Source organism: Priapulus caudatus, unplaced genomic scaffold (assembly GCF_000485595.1).
Source record: "Priapulus caudatus unplaced genomic scaffold, Priapulus_caudatus-5.0.1 Scaffold120, whole genome shotgun sequence".
Taxonomy (NCBI): Eukaryota; Metazoa; Priapulida; class Priapulimorpha; order Priapulimorphida; family Priapulidae; genus Priapulus; species Priapulus caudatus.
The window spans coordinates 758183-775906 of record NW_014577181.1 but is presented as its reverse complement, the minus strand read 5'-3'; the positions used below and the strand labels follow the sequence as shown (position 1 = coordinate 775906).

Sequence of the window (17724 nt, the reverse complement as noted above, 5' to 3'; positions counted from 1 at the left end):
TCATGCGATTCTACAAGCTGCATCTGACTACGTCAGATGAGCTAAAAAAAAACCTGGCTACACCACTGTTTTTGGGTGTTTTCTGACCATATTATTATGTGATTGAAAATAGGAGATTTGGGGATATTTTTTTGGGACAACCAGAAATTGTTGCGGACAACCTGATTTGATGCCTGGGTTTTTTTCATGATACCTACATTTTTTTTCTTATTTCGAGCACTGATATATATATAATCAAGAGCGTAATAAGAAGCATTCTTAATATGCTCTTGATATAATATTAAATATATATACTGTGACCAGATATAAGTTGACATTTTATTTGCTACAGAAGATGAATGCAGTTGATGTGGAGAGATTTTGTCAGGCCCAGAAGGAAGATTTGTTAGAGCTTCGGAAGCGAATAACTCCAGATGTTACTACTACATGTTCTACAAACTCATCATCAACATCAAGACTAGATTTACTGCCAAATGATATTAGAAAGCTGTAAGTGCTGCATGGACAATTGTAGAATGGATAAGTTTTTATTTATTTATGCTAATATAGCACATATATCTAAAAATAGTACATGACTATTTTTTGTGCTTATAATATAGATTACGTCCGATTAGGATTTGGCAAAAACTTAACATTTCTCTCTCTACATTCACTAGCGACACTAGATTGTAATGCTGTGCCCACTGATCTTTAATTTAGTATAGAACATGATGTTAACTTATATGCATTGTCCTTTAAATCTGGTCTGATTGGGCTGCATGTGTAATTTTATACTTGGGTTTTATACTAATGAGATGCCAATTGGTTAATGTGAATTTATCATGTTTTTGTTTCAGGTATAACGAGGTACTGCCTCATGTTAGAGCAGTCCATCTATTAAACTTGGAGCTCAAGCAAGTTAATGCCAGACTCCTCAAACAAAACAGGATGATTAAATTTGATAAAATTCATGATTCTTTGTACAATGGTATGCGTCAAGTAGTAGTTAAATAATTTTTTCAAGTAATCTATTAACTTTTCATGTACTGTATATATATGCTGTATATTTCGCGGTGGTTTAATTTTCGCGAATTTCGCGAACGCGTCCCCGACCGGGAAAATAACAACACGCGAATAGTTCATACCGAATAATACCAAATAATTCATAATTCACCAACCGCGAAATTAACCACTCACGAAATTGTCCGTGACGTCTGAATTCGCGAAAATATCTGTACGCGAAAAATATGGCGTGTGCAGTATGTTATTAATGATTAAGGTGTATAGGTAATTTCTTGCCTATGAATCTTTTGTTGTTGACAGCTTTCGAGCCATATGTAGATGATGCTTCAACTCCGAAGCCCTTTGTTGCTTGGCAACAAGAGATGGAGCAGTACATCAGACAGCAAGAAAAGAAAACTGATGCAAAAAGCATTATCAGTAAGTAGGATTTCTGTAAGGTTCACTCATAAAATTGTAGCATGACAATGTATACCATATGCCTCCACTCGGCCATAATATACACATAGATAACAGGAAATTGTATAAATTGTTCAAATTGCTCTTAATTGTATTAATTTGGCTTAATGTCTTAATTAAAATTGTCTTAATAAGAATCATCGATGTTAATTATTTACCTAGATTGCTTTGTCGAACCTCTACTCTTCACGATGGCGAACCTGTGCAGATCCAAGAAACAACTTAGCTTCTCAACGTGCTACCACAGGGTCACAGTCCATGTCACAATCACTGAGGTCATTACTGATGAAAATAGGTAGGTGCACGAAGTAAGAACCATTCCTTATGAGGGTACCTTAATGTTGTTGCCAAATCTGCTGCTATGATGGACCGGCTTACTAAAACCCATGGATCACATTTGATCCCGAAACATTGTTCGTGTAGTTTGATGTAAGCTAACTTGAGATTTAAGGAATGTGATGAGGATTCATGTTGGCCTGGTGGTATGTGAGGTGTGCAAATATCTGTGTCTTAAGTGTATATTCACTAAAATCCTATGCTCGCACTGTTAGCTGGTCAGAGAGAGCTTTCCAAATTTCACTAGCACAGTTTGTGTCCTTTCATCCAGAATAGTTGTGGATGTTCAGGATCGACCTCGGTGATCAATGTAGCTGTCCCGGGGTTATACCCATAAATTGCTTGAGAAACATACAGACTTTGTTCGAATCAGTTTATTACATAGTTTCCGTCATATCCGTCATCGTACAATGCCGTGAAACTCCTGGGTCTCTGAGTAACTTGGGAATATCTCTAAGTCCAATAAATGAGGACAATATCTCAATTTGCTTTTCCCGCGTTGCCGTAGCAAACAAAAGAGGAAGTAGATCCTATCCGGTTGGCGGAGGGATACACATGAATTCCGGACTATACACAAACGTTTACTTATATACTGTTATTATAAACAAAAGTGTTAACCACACATCGTATATCTACTAAGTAAAAAGGGCATAAAGATAATACACAATTTCAATTATGCAGTCAACAGTCAAAGGAACTGCTTGTTGCGTAACAACATCCTGCAAAATGCAAGCAGGCCACGCATTAACACACCACGTTTACTGCACACGCTCTAACGCAGTCGCAATCAATGTCAGTGTTTCCCCTGCATTGACACGAGCGAGGCGGGGCGCCTCGCTCAAATTCTCAGCCGCCGAACGAAAACACCGCCTCGCTGACGAAAATCACTGTTCTTCCATAGAACAGTGCTTATAATGCACCAAAATAACGTAGAATGCACCAAATTGCACCATTTTTTCAAAAATTTAACCCCCCTAGCTGAACAAGCACCTGCAGTGTTTGTTTTGCTAGGACCTCGAAACGCGCAAACAGTTTAACACACACACAAAATTTACCACCTCACAGACCTTTATGGCCAGGGGATACACTGAATGTTCAGTGAATCAAAAAGATTTAAATTATTTATTGGACATGGTCAAACAGAGTGGCTGAAGAGCTTTTGTTTCAGCAGTTTTCATGACTTTATTGTTAGGAGTCTGAAATGTACATACTTTGCACTAACTATGCGGCTACTCTATAATCGTTTCAACATTAAAGGAAAGATAAAACATGGACTTTTTGTTTAGGATTTCATATAAATTAAATAACATGGATTTTACATCTGGCATATTAGTTTGTATAGGACAAATACCATAATATCCATACCAGGAAGCAGTCTAACAAACTCAAACTAAGACTTCTGTTCTGTTTTCAGTACTCTATTGAATAAAAGCATGAAATAACTATTTGGATTTTAAAATCAGAGTAGAAGCCATCCTGAACTCAGTCAAGCCGTATATATTGTATTAAGTATATAGTTAAAGGAGCTTGGAATGCACTTTGTCTGTCGTCTGTAATGAAATAAGTGTCTGAGTTATGACTCTGAAAAAGAGTTGTATACGTTGTGATTGCTTAGTTTTAGTGGGGAATGGCTGCAAATGGGAATAGCCTCTTACATCAAAACCACTCGACATCATCATCAAAACCAGAAATATCCAAGAACATAAACTAAAATATCTATTTACTTTCGCTAGGTTGCAGTGGGATACTCATTTTACCAGAGATATGAGACATTAATGCATTAGGTGTATATTGCCATCTCTGTGGGTTACTTCAAATTAAATAAAAATTTGTCTTCTGGTTTGAACCCTGCCAGCAAATGGAAAAATTTGATTTCGACCGATTAACTGTTTTATTGTTGAACCTACTACCGACAATTTACAGATAACTGCATATTAAATGTAAAGTTTTTAAAGCATGTATAATTATAAGGAATTATAAGAGAATGTTTTATGCTTTTAATTCAGAACGATTCTGTCGCACAGTATAAGCAGTGGCATCACCAGCATAAAATAGGCTGTAGTAGCCAGCATCAACAATAGCAGTATACAGTACGTGTCATCAGCAGTAGCAGTAGCTGTAGCAATATCAGAATGAACATATATCTATACAATGTATATGTCCATGGTAGGGATAGCAGTAATGATTGTGAATGGTATGGGTAGTGTTAAGCTGGGTTTACACTACCAACTTTATGTTGGCGAATTGGCGAGTTGGACCAACTTTCCAATTCGTTAACTCCGAGTTGGCGAAAATAGAACATGTTCTAATCTCCCAACTAGTTGCTATCGATCGGTTGGTCGCACAACTATTGCATTTGCACTATACCGATTGTCGGTTGTATAGTTGGGAAGTTGGTCCAATCTGCCAATTCGCCAATACAAAGTCGGTAGTGTAAACCCAGCTTTTGTCCTAGTCGTAGTGCAGTGAGAGCAGCAACAGGAGCCTCAGCAGCAGCAACAACAACAGAAGCAGGATAAAAAGCAGTAGCAGCACGGGAAAAGGCAGCAACAACACCAGTAGTAATGGAACACACTATAGTAATATTACCAACAGCAGCAGCAACCCTGAGCTGAGCACTGCTCTATACATGCATGTCAGACTGAATCATAGGTAGTGGCAATGCTATTGTAATTTGTTGGTGTTACAACAGTTCCTGTTATTCACAGAGTGACTTATTGTTTCACGTCGGACGTTCATATTGAGGAATTGGAAACCAAGGGGGCACTCTACATCGAACAGAAACGGACTGCAGCTGAGTTTGTGAGAGATATTATATGGAGTTACCTAAGACAAGAAATCCTTCCATATACACTAACATGATCAGGAATGTTTAAATTCCACTTTATCTGCCACTCATGTGTTAACATGCAAGTAATAATTAAGTTGCATTATGTGATGATAGATATTTATGAGAGCATATTTATTATACTATTATCTGGCTTAAACAAAAGCAAGTTTGTGCGTTTTAATTGAATCTGTTATGTTTACGTAATATCCACTGACCTTAAACTCGGATGAAATTTGTATTATCAAGATCACGTAAGCTAGTTTATATACTCTTGATATTATGTAAACATTCATGGTAACACGATAAAAGAATAAAACAATGAACGATAAAACCATGATATCAGTATTGCAGTGCCATTGAAGTATGTGTGTGCTGCTCTTTTGTAGAAAACTTTGAGATAATCGATTCTTGAATATGTCGATCTACACTAACACCACCAGAGAATATATGTATACAGAGGAGTGTATGAGTTCAATTTCAACTATATATTATCTGATTTAGTGTCTCAAAATCTGCACTTATATAACAACACTTTACAAATATTGAATGACTACTTCTGTGGATAACAAAAATGCCCAATGAAAGATATATAATCGACCGCTTGGTCGTTTTGATGACCAGCTGAGCCAGAGATTTGTGTTGTTACTGGTAGAAAGCCCGTAAATGATCACCGACCCGTCACAGTCACTGACTGTCACGGATTAGTGCGTCTTTCCTGTGAGTAAAGCTACAGCCCCCCCGGGGCATGTGCCACAAGTAGCAAGCAGCATACCGGAACGTTACGAGCTTGAATGCGTACAACTGGATTTACAGCCAGGCCCATGCATGTGTGCAATCACAGGTGAGTGGACGGACAGGCAGACACGTACGTAGTTTCCTGGTGGGTGACTCATGTTGTATTAGTGTAATGCTTGAGTGTCAGCGTTTAATAGCGTCCATGGATACAAGTTGTTTCTATCCGTAGGAGGCTGGCATTTTGGTATATGTTCAGGTATTACAATTAATTTTTTGTAATTTGGTAATTAGCACCAGGTGCGTATATATATCGTGTGTGCCTCAGTTTAAATTCTTAACAAAATTGTTGGTGCTTTGTTTAAAATCACTAACGAATGTCGACCACCTCGTTGTGAAACTGGTAGAGTTGTGGCAAATAACAGGTGAATGTAGAACCTGTTCCTTCGTGAGCTATATGTTAGTTCCCTTGACAGTATTTGCGCTGAAAGCATTTTTATTATTACCGGCTAGTAAGCCATTACTACAATTACGTGCGTACTGGTTTCTGTCTAATACTTACCCATATCTCCACAACACACCCGGACATCCAAATTATGCATACAGTAAAACGCATATGCACGTGTTACTCAAACCTCTACCCAACTGTCAACACGAGGAAATGCCGTTTCTATATTACAAGGCATGCTTCCTGTGTTTAATTTTGGGCGTGATGGTGTGATGGTGCACTTCCCTCTAGTCGATCGTTGTCTCAGTGCAGTGTTGGGTCATCGGGGATAGCTCATGATAAAGGTGTGTTCTCTTCCTTCAGTCTTGTCGTGCGGGCAGGATCAGCAACAGTCGCATTATCTGTTTATAGTTCATGCAGAGGTTTCTGCACAGTGGTTTGATACGTTAGTGATAATCTGAACTTGCATGTGAACTGGCACTTGTAATTATTATTCAATCTTTCGGATGTGAGTGGTTCATGCGCGACCACCAGGATTTCGAAGTGCATTGCTCAGCAGAAATTAACCCACCTGTGCCGGCCAGGGCAGCTGCAGAACGCTGTAAATAAAATGATGAGAAAGTACGTTGCTTACGCACTCAGAAGCGAGACTTTCAGTTAGTAGTTGTGCTATTCAGGCGAATTTCATTCCTGTGGGCCTGCTTACCGGACGATCTACTTATGGTGACGCTAACACACCTAAGTTTAACTAAATGCGTGCGTGTATTTGCTCTTCTCAATGGACAAGCTACTGTATATAGTAATATGTGCATGACGCATGTGCTGAACTAGATATCACGTAGTACATAGTCCATGCACTCTAGGAAGGATATCAGTATCGTGTCAAACAATGGAAATACCGGTAACCAGAAACTACTAATCACGTCAGATATATAGGCCTACAGATTCTGGTTGGTTTAAAAATGTCAATTAGTTGTGTACTGTAATATGGACTAACTAGCATCTATTGCCATAACCCAGGTATTCTATATTGAGCTTTGCTAATTGCCGTAGCTCACAGTCCAGTGATATGTGTCAGGTGAAAAGTCATGTAGGAAGCCTGTATGAAACTGAGTGAGATGATCACTAGCGTTTTTAGGGAATTTAATTGGTAATTTGCCTGTACTTGCCGTAACTCTAAATTATTTATATTTATTCCAGGTGCTTTCATGTGAAAAGGCATTAGTATAAATAAACATGTATGCGATGCTGCATGATATATAGATATTAGATTATATTTTGAGTGTTGTTTCACTTGTATTTATGTGTGAAATGTGTGCTAGCAATTTATTGTGAACATGGTTGGGAATTTATTTGTGAAGGTTCTTAGTTCTGTGTCTCTTGTTTGAGTAAGTCTGTCAGTGTCTTTGCATCTATTTGTATATTATTGCGAGTATGTATGTGTGCGTGTGTGGGTGGACGTCGCATATGTGCGTGCACGTGCGTATGTACCTTTATATATATATATATATATATGTGGTAATTTCTTATTTACTTATATTTTGTGTTGCAGCACAAATCGTGGCATTCGCGCGATTCTTGCAGACTAGCGAGGAAGTAAACCACTTCCCGTGTGTGATTTCCTCTAAGTGTGTGTCAAGTAAAGCGTCCTGACTTCGTGAATCGCTGTAGTGGAAACGAATGGTGGCTAACATTGACTGGATGGATTAGTCTGGCTTGTCTTTTTGTAAGACCAGCTGCTTGATATCATCTCAGATATGGACGTTATGGACGACAGGAGACAACAAGGTAAAGATTGTCGTATGCCATTGCAGAGGTGGATCAGTCAGTGTCGAGTTACATATGATATAGGAATGATATCCTTTCCTGCTACGCTGCAGTTTTTACCTTTGCATAGTTCATTATAGAATTCACATTAACCACGCATTTCAACCAGAATATGTTAAAATGTCCTGAATGCTTCAAGATTTGTATTTGCCATGATCAATCATTTTCAATGGTGTTATATCCTACCCAGTTTTCTTTTTGGATATGCTCATCTGCAGTATGAAGAGTACTTCTTACAGCTACAATTAGTTACACATATAATAGCTTCATGGTGGTGTTTGTCTCGTTAAAGGGGCAAGACCAGAGGATGGTGTCCCAGACATGACTGTCATCAGTGACATAGATGAGATAGCAATCAACACCAACCTGAAAGTCAGATATCAGAACGACAAGATATATGTATCCATTTTTTTCATTTTAGCACCGTTTCTTTTCCATTGCTTAATTGTCAGTGTTACTTAAAGTGTTGTGTACGTGTGTGTATTTACACGTATCACACATGTACTACCGCACATATAGATTGTATACGTTTTACAGTATATAGTTATCACACATATTGGCCTGAACTAATTTCAATTTCAAGACTAGGAAACTGCCAGTTTGACACACATTTTTGCTCAATGGCATGTTACTAGAGTAAGACTGCAGCTGATCACCCCCAAAATATCGTACTAATTTTTCAGCATAAAAAAAGATAAACTGCTACTATAGAAAGTTTGCTGACAGATGCAATCTATCTCTTAAACATTCTTTCCGTGTGGAAGGCATCATGATTGTCAGTTAATAGGGAGTTTAGATAGACTTATGAAGTTTGTTGATATATGTTATGTAAACGTTATGTAGTTCATTGAAGACGTATCTGAGATAAGACTTTCAGTTCACACAGTATGGAACACTCCCAACTTACATTAAATATGTTCTGATTAAGATGCAGCCACTTGGAAGAATCGATTTTTAATGTATACTTGTTACTGTTTATGAATGTCAGCATAACTATAGGTAATCAACATATAGTTAATTGTTTACTCCTTAATCACTGTGCTTCAGACATACACAGGTACTGTGCTGGTGGCTGTCAACCCGTACAAGGACATTGGCATATATGAACCGGTATGTTTATCGTAAGGAACAAATATTTGGATGACATGTTGTGGAATATAACTCTCTTGCGCCACTGTTACCAGTGACTTTCACTTGAAATGTTTTCATAGTGAAATCAGGAACAATTTGGTAGAGAACCAGCTTTTTAGGATGATGATTATGCCCGCTTGGGTCAGCTATTGGTCCGTTTTCTTCATACTAATATAGATTACCATGTGTTGTGAGGCATTTTCTGTCTGCCAAACAAATTAAAATTATTCGCGAAATTTGTTTCAATTGGAAATAATATATGCATGAATTCATAAGAATTGTATATAGATGTTTCCTCGAGTGATAGAACACGGTGGGCGACAGTGGCATCATTAGCATATGGGTTCTCTTGTTGTGTATAGGATGTGGTGGAGAGCTACATTGGATACAAGCTTGGAGAACTGGAGCCACACATATTTGCTGTCACTGAGACAGCATACCAGGATATGTGCCGGTCTGCCCGTAGCCAGTCCTTCATTATCAGTGGCGAGAGCGGAGCGGGAAAGGTGATACTCTTTGTTATACTGTTGTACCTCAGTGAGCAAGATCTGTTTCTCTGTTAAATGAAACCTCCATTAAATGGTCATTATATTATTTGTAAGTATTGTATAATACAGTACAGAGAATAGTATACTACAAAGGCATTGTCTAACATTATCCTCACAGCTTATTAGCTTTTTACTTATCTTTATTAGAAGAAAGCTATAGTAGCGCTTAAATGTTTGGTTAAATTTTTTTTTGAATCTTGCCATGTTCCTTATTGCACAGTATTTATTCTCATTCGTTATATGAAGTAGTATGAAATGTCAGTAGGCTATATGAAACGAGTGCCACACTTGTTAAGTAATGAGTAGAAAAAATACTGACCGATACCCTGAAAATAGTGAGCAATTGACAATTTCCATTAATTGACAATGCAAAGAGTGAGTATATGCTGATGGTGCAGCTTGTGTACCTTTGTTTGCTGACTTGTTTTAGACCGAGACGACCAAGTTCATCCTGCAATATCTATGCTCAGTAACGGGTGTTGTGGCAAGCTGGACAGAGCAGCAGATTTTAGAGGCAAACACAATCCTGGAATCTTTCGGTATGAGTGGTCGTAGGATATGCGTGTTCTTCTTAATGTTATGCTATCTTTACTGAAATAGGAATGCAGTTGTTGCTCTGCAGGGTGTTTGGTCACCTGCCACTTACAGCTAAAGCACTGCAGCTACTGCAGCAAATACAAAAGAGATTAAAACACTGTTTAGTTAATAATGGACGTTACTTTTGTCTTCTTTATTTGTATTTCATGTATAGAATTACTTTAGCAATGGCTATTGCGCAGGTGTTGGTTACCTGACATTGAACTACACTGCACAACCAAAAGAAATGATAAAATTGTTTATTATGTTTAGACATGAACATGACTGGAGAGCGTTTTTTTGTTAGGCAATGCAAAGACGGTGCGCAACGACAACTCGAGTCGCTTTGGCAAGTTCATGCAGGTCTGCTTCGACTCAAAATTCCACATCAGCGGCTGCGTCGTGCAGGACTACCTCCTGGAACAGTCGCGCATCGCCTTCCAGTGTCCTGACGAGCGAAACTACCATGTGCTGTACCAGCTCGTCTCCGCAGCCGAAGCCAACCAAGAGTTGGCCGACCAGTTCATGCTCGGTAAGCGTGATCACTCTTGCGATGGTTTTGATATTTAAGTTGATTAATTGGAAGTGGCTCAGTAAATAAATAAATTTAATAATTACAGTACACGATCTATTATCCGAAATTCTGAAAACCGAAAAGCTCCGAAAACCGAAATTTCTTTCATGGAGGTTGTGTGCACACCAAAGCTCGCGTTTTGGCTGCACAATGTTCACTGCAGAAATATTAATGTGTTTGGCATAACTCATGCATGTTGTGCTGTACCGGTACAGCACTTGGCCTCTTGAGAACTTGGGTTATACGTTTTATAGTACTGGCTAATTGCAGGATATATGGTATGTATATCTGTACTGTACTACCATTCCGAAATCCGAAAAATTCCGATTTCCGAAACATGTCTGGTCCCAAGGGTTTCGGATAATAGATTGTGTACTGTATTTCTCTGCATACGTCTGGTGGCCGGTAGCATGCCTGTAGTAAAATGGCTAGTGATAATATACCAGCAGGATATGGCTTACCATTAGGCGTGCACATGTTCGCATGACTTTGTTCTGCACGAAAATGGGTATCTGTAGGTGAATGTAATGATACTTTAGAGAAAAATTCATGACTGGGATATCATGGGTCTTCAATCCTGAGCGAATTGCGCATGCGTGTGTTCAGTATTGATTGTAGCTGACGTTGTTATGGGCGTGGCTGGCAAAGTTTGATAACTACCAAAATATAATGTTTCCCAGTGCACACCGGGCAATATAAATGCTGCCTTCAGCAGTTAAAGCAGTTGTGTTCTGGATCCACACCACTCCAAAAATCGCTGGATCCATGAAACTGACTTACTTTGATCTAATATCAACCAATAAGCACACGTTTTCTTACAGAACGCTGTGCTGGTAGACTGGTTCTTATTTTTTCCCTGTATTATAAAGATGACCAAGAACCTGTCTATCCAGATTATGGTATTTAATGAAAGGTTGTGGGTAACACCCTGGACACCCCACCTTTTAATTTGACTTTCAGATTCGGCAATGCCCTACCGTTACCTCAATCAGAGTAGCAGTGACTCCAGCAGATATTCCTACTAAAATGCAGATTGTGTTACCACGCGCACGCGGTAGTGATGGTGCTGTAATCTGCGCATAATTTTGACGTCGCTTGCTCGTAGGTGCGGCGTCGTCGTACACCTACCTCAGTCAGAGCGGCTGCGCAGAGATCGCTGGCGTTGACGACGTACGCAGGTTCGACGAGTTGCGACTCGCGATGAGCGTCGTCAGGATACCGAACGAGATGAGCGACGGAATCTTCGGCGTTCTGTCGGCCATTTTGTGGCTGGGCAACCTCTGCTTTCAGGTGCGACCAGGCGCGTAGCTACCTATACGCAAAGTACGCAAATGCGTACTAAAATTTTCCAGAATAAAAAAAATACATGACCTTTTTACAAAAAAAAAAAATAATATAACGTTCAGTTGGGCTTACAGTATTATGCATATGATAAGAATAATGACTACAGTGTCATTACGCCAGATGGACGGAAGGATTTCAGTAAAAATAACAACTTTTGACAAATTTGAGTGCAATTTTGCGTACCATAAAAAAATGTCTGGGTACGCCCCTGGCGACCATATGCATTGTGTACATACACCTTGCGAAACATCTGTATTGATAACGCATACACGTATCCTGTCACCGCACAATGAGAGAGTTACAGTTGGGTTAATTTGAGCAGAGTTAAATAGACTTAGAATTAGAGTATGATGCTAGCAAACGAGACCAGCGTTTCTTAGGGTGGGCAATCAGGGCATGACGTATTATATGCATTTACTTCTGATACGTGTAGAACTAGGCCAGCCCTCTTTATAAAGTTAAAAAAAGTGAGGACTATAGGCATGTGTGTCAGTGGTCGGTGTAAAGTTAATAGATAGAGATATATAGAACTCTGGTTCAGCCCTGGCAACGGCAGTATAGCGAATTACAAGGGGTAGGAAAATGGAATGATAACTCTAGTAACACTAGAATGTAATGAATATCTGTACATAGCAAATATCGTGTTCATCTGGTAACACAATGTCCAATTTTTTTTTGCAGGAACTAGAGGATGATACAGAACGTTGCCGCCTTAGTGAGGAAGCTCTCAATGTGCTGCAGACGGTTGCCTATTTGCTAGGCCTAGAGATGGAGCCACTTGAGCATCTACTGCTGACCAGGCAGATCAACGTGCGAGGAAACATCACAGATATTCCGTTGAAGCTGAGTGAGGTAGGGCTTGATTTACTCAGCATATCAGGTTAAATGATATACCGTGGTGAATTTAAAGTTAATCTTTCATTTACTGCTTGTTTTTGTTGTACTGCCCGTGGCCAGATCATAGTGGTGAACGAATAAACTTTGTATGCTATGGTTTACAAGATACAATGTTTTAGATTTTGTGGGCCATTGCCACAGTGATGATTAGTCTTAAGAACAGTCCTATTTGTTTTTAAATGTCTAGTCCCAACTTGTTAGGAGTGATTGAGTCTATAAAAACCTCGTATCATTACCATATTATCATGTTACAAATGTAAAGTATTACCCTAACTCGGATCATTTCTACAGTAGCCCAGTGATGTTTTGAATGACTTGTCAACATATTATCAGTTGTTGACAATTTTCAACCTCTGTAACAAGTTTGTCAACACTTCAAAGTTACATTTGTTAACATGTCATCAGTTGAAATATTTGGATTAACTAATTATAATGCGTGTTTTAATACATTCTCGACGCAGGCGCGTGAGAATCGGCATGCGATGGCAAAGGCATTATACTCAAGGACGTTTGCATGGATCATCAACTCCATTAACACATGTATGACTCCCGGCTCCAGCAAAGACTACATCCTTGGCGTGCTTGACATCTTTGGCTTCGAAGATTTTGCCGTGCGTAAAATAGTTTAATTTATCAGTTACATGGCATGTGATTGTTATAAGTGGATGTTGGACTGCATAAGCACAAATTATAGTTAATTTATGAGTATAAAGGTTTGTGTTATTTTTATTCATGTGCTGTATAAATATTACTAAAAATAAGGCGTCTGGTAAGATTTGTGTAAAATTCAATAACAAACCTCTTCCAATTTGTCTATGCAGTCAGTGGACACTTATTTTGAATATTTTGCTATTAAAAATATGACATTTATTTTCAAGCTACTTTCTCGGTATCCAGTGTATACTCCAGTGACCCCATTTAACCTTGTTACATAGTTAATGCGGCAGTGTGTGGAATCTCCATTGACCTTGCAACCCAACCTAGTTAATCTGGTTTAAATTAATAATACGTGGTTAATCTACCAGACTAGTAATTGATGTTAAAATGATTGTTTTTAACAGCAAACCTTATGTTTCTAGATGAACAGCTTTGAGCAGCTTTGCATAAATTATGCAAATGAAAAACTGCAGCAATACTTCAACTACCATGTGTTTGCACTGGAACAGGAAACAGTAAGTGCCCATGCAGATCTTATTCATAGTGTTTTACACTGTTTCGATTAATGATATTCTTAGAAACATGTTACCATGATACAGATACTATGACAGTGGTATAGTAGCATCCCAATGATGTTAACACGTGCATGAATTTCTAATTCTATAATGCTAACAATAGTTTGTAGGTCCACCTGAAATATTTGAATCATATGCTTAGAGTTACCAATTTAGGATTATAAATACATAATGGCTGAAGCCCAGCCAATTCTGATTTGAAAATATTTGATTAAATTTTGATTCAAGAAATTTTAATAACATAGTTGAATTGCATTACTTTTAATAATTTCATTATTTATTACTTTATGTAATACCAAACGTTGTTGCTCTGTAGTATGCAGCTGAAGAAATTGAATTTTCACACATAAACTTCATAGACAACACTGCTTGTTTGGAGCTGATCGAAAAGGTAAGTCGGTTATAATATAAAAATTGATACTATACATATAAGTCAGAAAAAGATGATCTCATTCTGATGGCATAATCATGAGGTGTAATTAAAGGCAAAGATATAGTAAATAAACAGAAAATGTGAGCTGAAGATCCAGTTAGTTTCGGGATGAAGCCTTTTGAGAAAGCAAGAATGCACAAAAAGTCTATAGAAGATGTCGCCTTTATTTAATTGAATGATATAGGACTTTGATAGTGTACCCAATCACAGCGAATTGATTTAGCAGATATTGTTTACCTTAAAATGATTTACCATTTCTTGCCATATGTTCCTGTAATTTTACAGTCACCAACATGCATCCTAAAGATATTGGCTGAAGAATGCCGATTTCCCAAGGTAATGCCTAGAATTATATTTTTCAGATACTATTTAGCGTTAGCATTTACAATGAGCAAAAACATGTACATATAATCTGCAGGTGAAGCTAACATCCATAAATATCATTTTAGTTCCGCCATACACATATATAACGAAAAGGAAGTTTAATTTAATATAAATAGCACCACGCACATTCAAGAGTAACAGCTTACCATAGTAATTGGGATAATATTAGTAATAGTAAATAAAACGAATTTGCGTAACCATGTTGTTGCTAAACATCAGGTAATATATGTTTCCCTTCTGTTCCCATCTATAACAATATGTTACTTTTTATAGGGAACCGATGAAACGTACATCATTAAACAGCACCACGAATTCAATTCGCATGCCAACTATATCAAAGGGGAAGACCGACGGAGATGGGCGGATGAGTTTGGAGTGAGGCACTATGCGGGGGAAGTCACCTACAATGTCAAGGGCTTTTTAGAAAAGAATAAGGACGTGCAGCAAGCCAGTTTCTTCTACCTCATGGAAAAATCGAGCAATGGGTTTGTCAAGGAGCTGCCAGATTTTCAGGTAAAATATTTCTTTTCTGACTGTATACACTGATGCAAGTGAGCCTACTTGAGCCTCTTATCCACAGAAGACAATTATAGAATTCAGTTTCATGCACTCCAACCACTTTTAGTGATAGGTTTTGTTATATATAAGTAACATCTCCTTGGTATGTGTAACGTTTTGCTTGTACGTGCCATGTCTCGTCACACCATAATTGTCTGAATTATCCTATAGCTATAGTCAAACAACTCACTCAGTTTATACATAATAATGTGACATAAACTTGTAATTTAACTTCAATTATACCTCAAAACCATCAGAAATATGATGCTATGATAATCTCACATAAGGTGTGTAAACTGTCTTAAGATTTTTATTAGCTCACCTTGATATTGTCAAGGTGAGCTATTGCCACGTGGTGTCGTCCGTCGTACGTCCGTCCGTCCGTCCGTCTGTCCCTCAACATTTGGCTACGGTCAACGATAACTTGAGAACCATTTGACCCACATGTTTCAAATTCCATACAGTTGTTACTCGCTCATGGCGGAGAGATGTGAACGTCGGCTATTTTGGAGGAACGCGACAGTTGACCTACTTTCGAGCGCACGGCCCACTTTTGGCAAAGTGGAATGGCGCATCATAGATTCATATCGATTTTGTTAAATTACCCTACCTATACGCCTACTTACTTACTTACCGCTACCACCTACCTTACCTACCTACACCTACCTACCGTACCAAAAAACAGAAAAATAACAAAAAAAATTCCTACCTATCTTACCGTACCTTACCGCTACCTACCTACACCTACCCTACTACCTACCTAAGCGGCTACCTACGCTACGCTACCTACCTAGATCATACCTACGTGTAATATTGTGTTTTTAGATTTTTCGTTAACAGTAATTTGACTGGAATAATTTTATTGCTTTTATTTGCGGCGAATAATCGAAAAACAAAATGGCGATCATTTAGGCGGTAGCGGCCAGTCCTCTCGCAACGGATTTTGAGACTTTCCAGAATCTAAACATATTATTTCGCATACAAAACTAACCCTGAAACAAAACAGTGAAGGATTTCTATTAGTATCAAGACGGGGAGATAAGGTACATTTGATCACATTTTTGGTTCCGTCAGATAATGAAAAACACATTATACCAAACTTTAAATATCATCTCTTTCTTCGATCACACCCAATGTGAGCTATAGTGTCATTTGACACTTTCTTGTTGCGTGCAAAATCGCCCAATAGGCCTTAAAGAATGGAGATCAGTGGTTGATCACTTTATTTTGTTTTAGAATTTGATGGGGGGTGATGATGTCACACGCTCGGAACGCTGACCACAGGCGACAGACCTTTAGCAAGGAGTGGCCTGGGCGAAAGGAAAGCCTACAGCAGTGCCTTTTGATTAATGTTCAAACTTCAGCTGACTCGAATGGTAGAATCTCTGCAGAGCAGACAAAACTCCTTGGTGAAGGTCTGGAAGTATAGAAGCGCACCGTTGAACCAAGCATGACGTGTGAGAGAGATGTGAAAGTCAATAGGAGGGGCGCGCAGAAGAGATGACAGGAGTTAAAATTCGAGAACGAATGTTGTGTCAAGGCATTATTGACTGAATTGTAAATTTATGGGATGCCATATATATATAGGTCTATAGATTAGAATGAACTACAGAAGCCGCCACAATAAATCTGAAACATTCAGGCAGGTTGATGTTATAATCTAATAGTGTATGTCTAACAATTTAAGGCAAGATTTGAATTTGCTGTGTCAGTCATGGCAAGTGGCTCATTAATAGTACCGTATTTAGTATGTGCCTTAGGTATGTTCGATGCTGTGAAACCAAGATGAAAAGAGGTGGAACAACTATGGACGATGACGTTTGTGTTTGCGGGGCAGTTGCGATACTCACGGCAATGATGGACATTGTCGCGGCATAACGCCCAGACAGAAACAGGTAAAGCTGCTTAATTACGCTAAAATGTGTAACGCAAAAAGCAACACTAAACACCTCGTAAACCCAAAGTGTATTGAGACCTATAAGTCAATATCTTGGCCTTATAATTTATATATATAGTAATAAACAGTTTTTTTTATGAACAATTAAGTTCAAGTGCAGTAGCAACATAGTAAGAAGTAATAGTATGGCCAGCACTCAAGCAAGCACCAACACTGTTGGGTAGCCGTATATAAATGACAGATTAATTGACTATATCAGATCAAATACCGGACTTTGGATAATCAGAAGGTCTGATACTAGAGACTGTTTTACTTTGTCCGTGCTATGATAACATTGATATTGCGCTGCAGGCCTTTTCAAACGCACTTACACTGTTTCGTAAGCGATGAGTTCCCCTTGCGAAGCGTATCATATGCTTAATAAGTCCGAGCATGAAGTGGCCGTCGCCAAATCAACTTGATGATTCGTGATGCTGTCAGCTGCCATTTCCTGGAAAAAGCAACTCGCAAAAACAGAAT

General features: G+C 38.6%; 2 protein-coding genes across 2 annotated transcripts in view; both read left to right on the top strand.

The window, feature by feature from the left end:
- Positions 1-4961, top strand: part of LOC106805600 — a 10603-nt gene extending 5642 nt beyond the window's left edge. Inside the window, exons 2-6 of the mRNA XM_014807264.1 lie at positions 332-489; positions 837-967; positions 1303-1419; positions 1621-1753; positions 4503-4961. Coding sequence (XP_014662750.1) covers positions 335-489; positions 837-967; positions 1303-1419; positions 1621-1753; positions 4503-4656 — 690 coding nt within the window. The 5' untranslated portion in view covers positions 332-334 and the 3' untranslated portion in view covers positions 4657-4961. The remainder of the gene's footprint in view (positions 1-331; positions 490-836; positions 968-1302; positions 1420-1620; positions 1754-4502) is intronic.
- A 536-nt stretch (positions 4962-5497) lies between these two features.
- LOC106805594 (unconventional myosin-VIIa-like) overlaps positions 5498-17724 on the top strand; it is a 50804-nt gene continuing 38577 nt past the window's right edge. Inside the window, exons 1-14 of the mRNA XM_014807248.1 lie at positions 5498-5615; positions 7357-7592; positions 7924-8030; positions 8679-8741; positions 9125-9268; positions 9741-9849; positions 10194-10418; positions 11566-11750; positions 12486-12656; positions 13163-13312; positions 13781-13873; positions 14250-14324; positions 14652-14702; positions 15024-15263. Coding sequence (XP_014662734.1) covers positions 7562-7592; positions 7924-8030; positions 8679-8741; positions 9125-9268; positions 9741-9849; positions 10194-10418; positions 11566-11750; positions 12486-12656; positions 13163-13312; positions 13781-13873; positions 14250-14324; positions 14652-14702; positions 15024-15263 — 1644 coding nt within the window. The 5' untranslated portion in view covers positions 5498-5615; positions 7357-7561. The remainder of the gene's footprint in view (positions 5616-7356; positions 7593-7923; positions 8031-8678; positions 8742-9124; positions 9269-9740; positions 9850-10193; positions 10419-11565; positions 11751-12485; positions 12657-13162; positions 13313-13780; positions 13874-14249; positions 14325-14651; positions 14703-15023; positions 15264-17724) is intronic.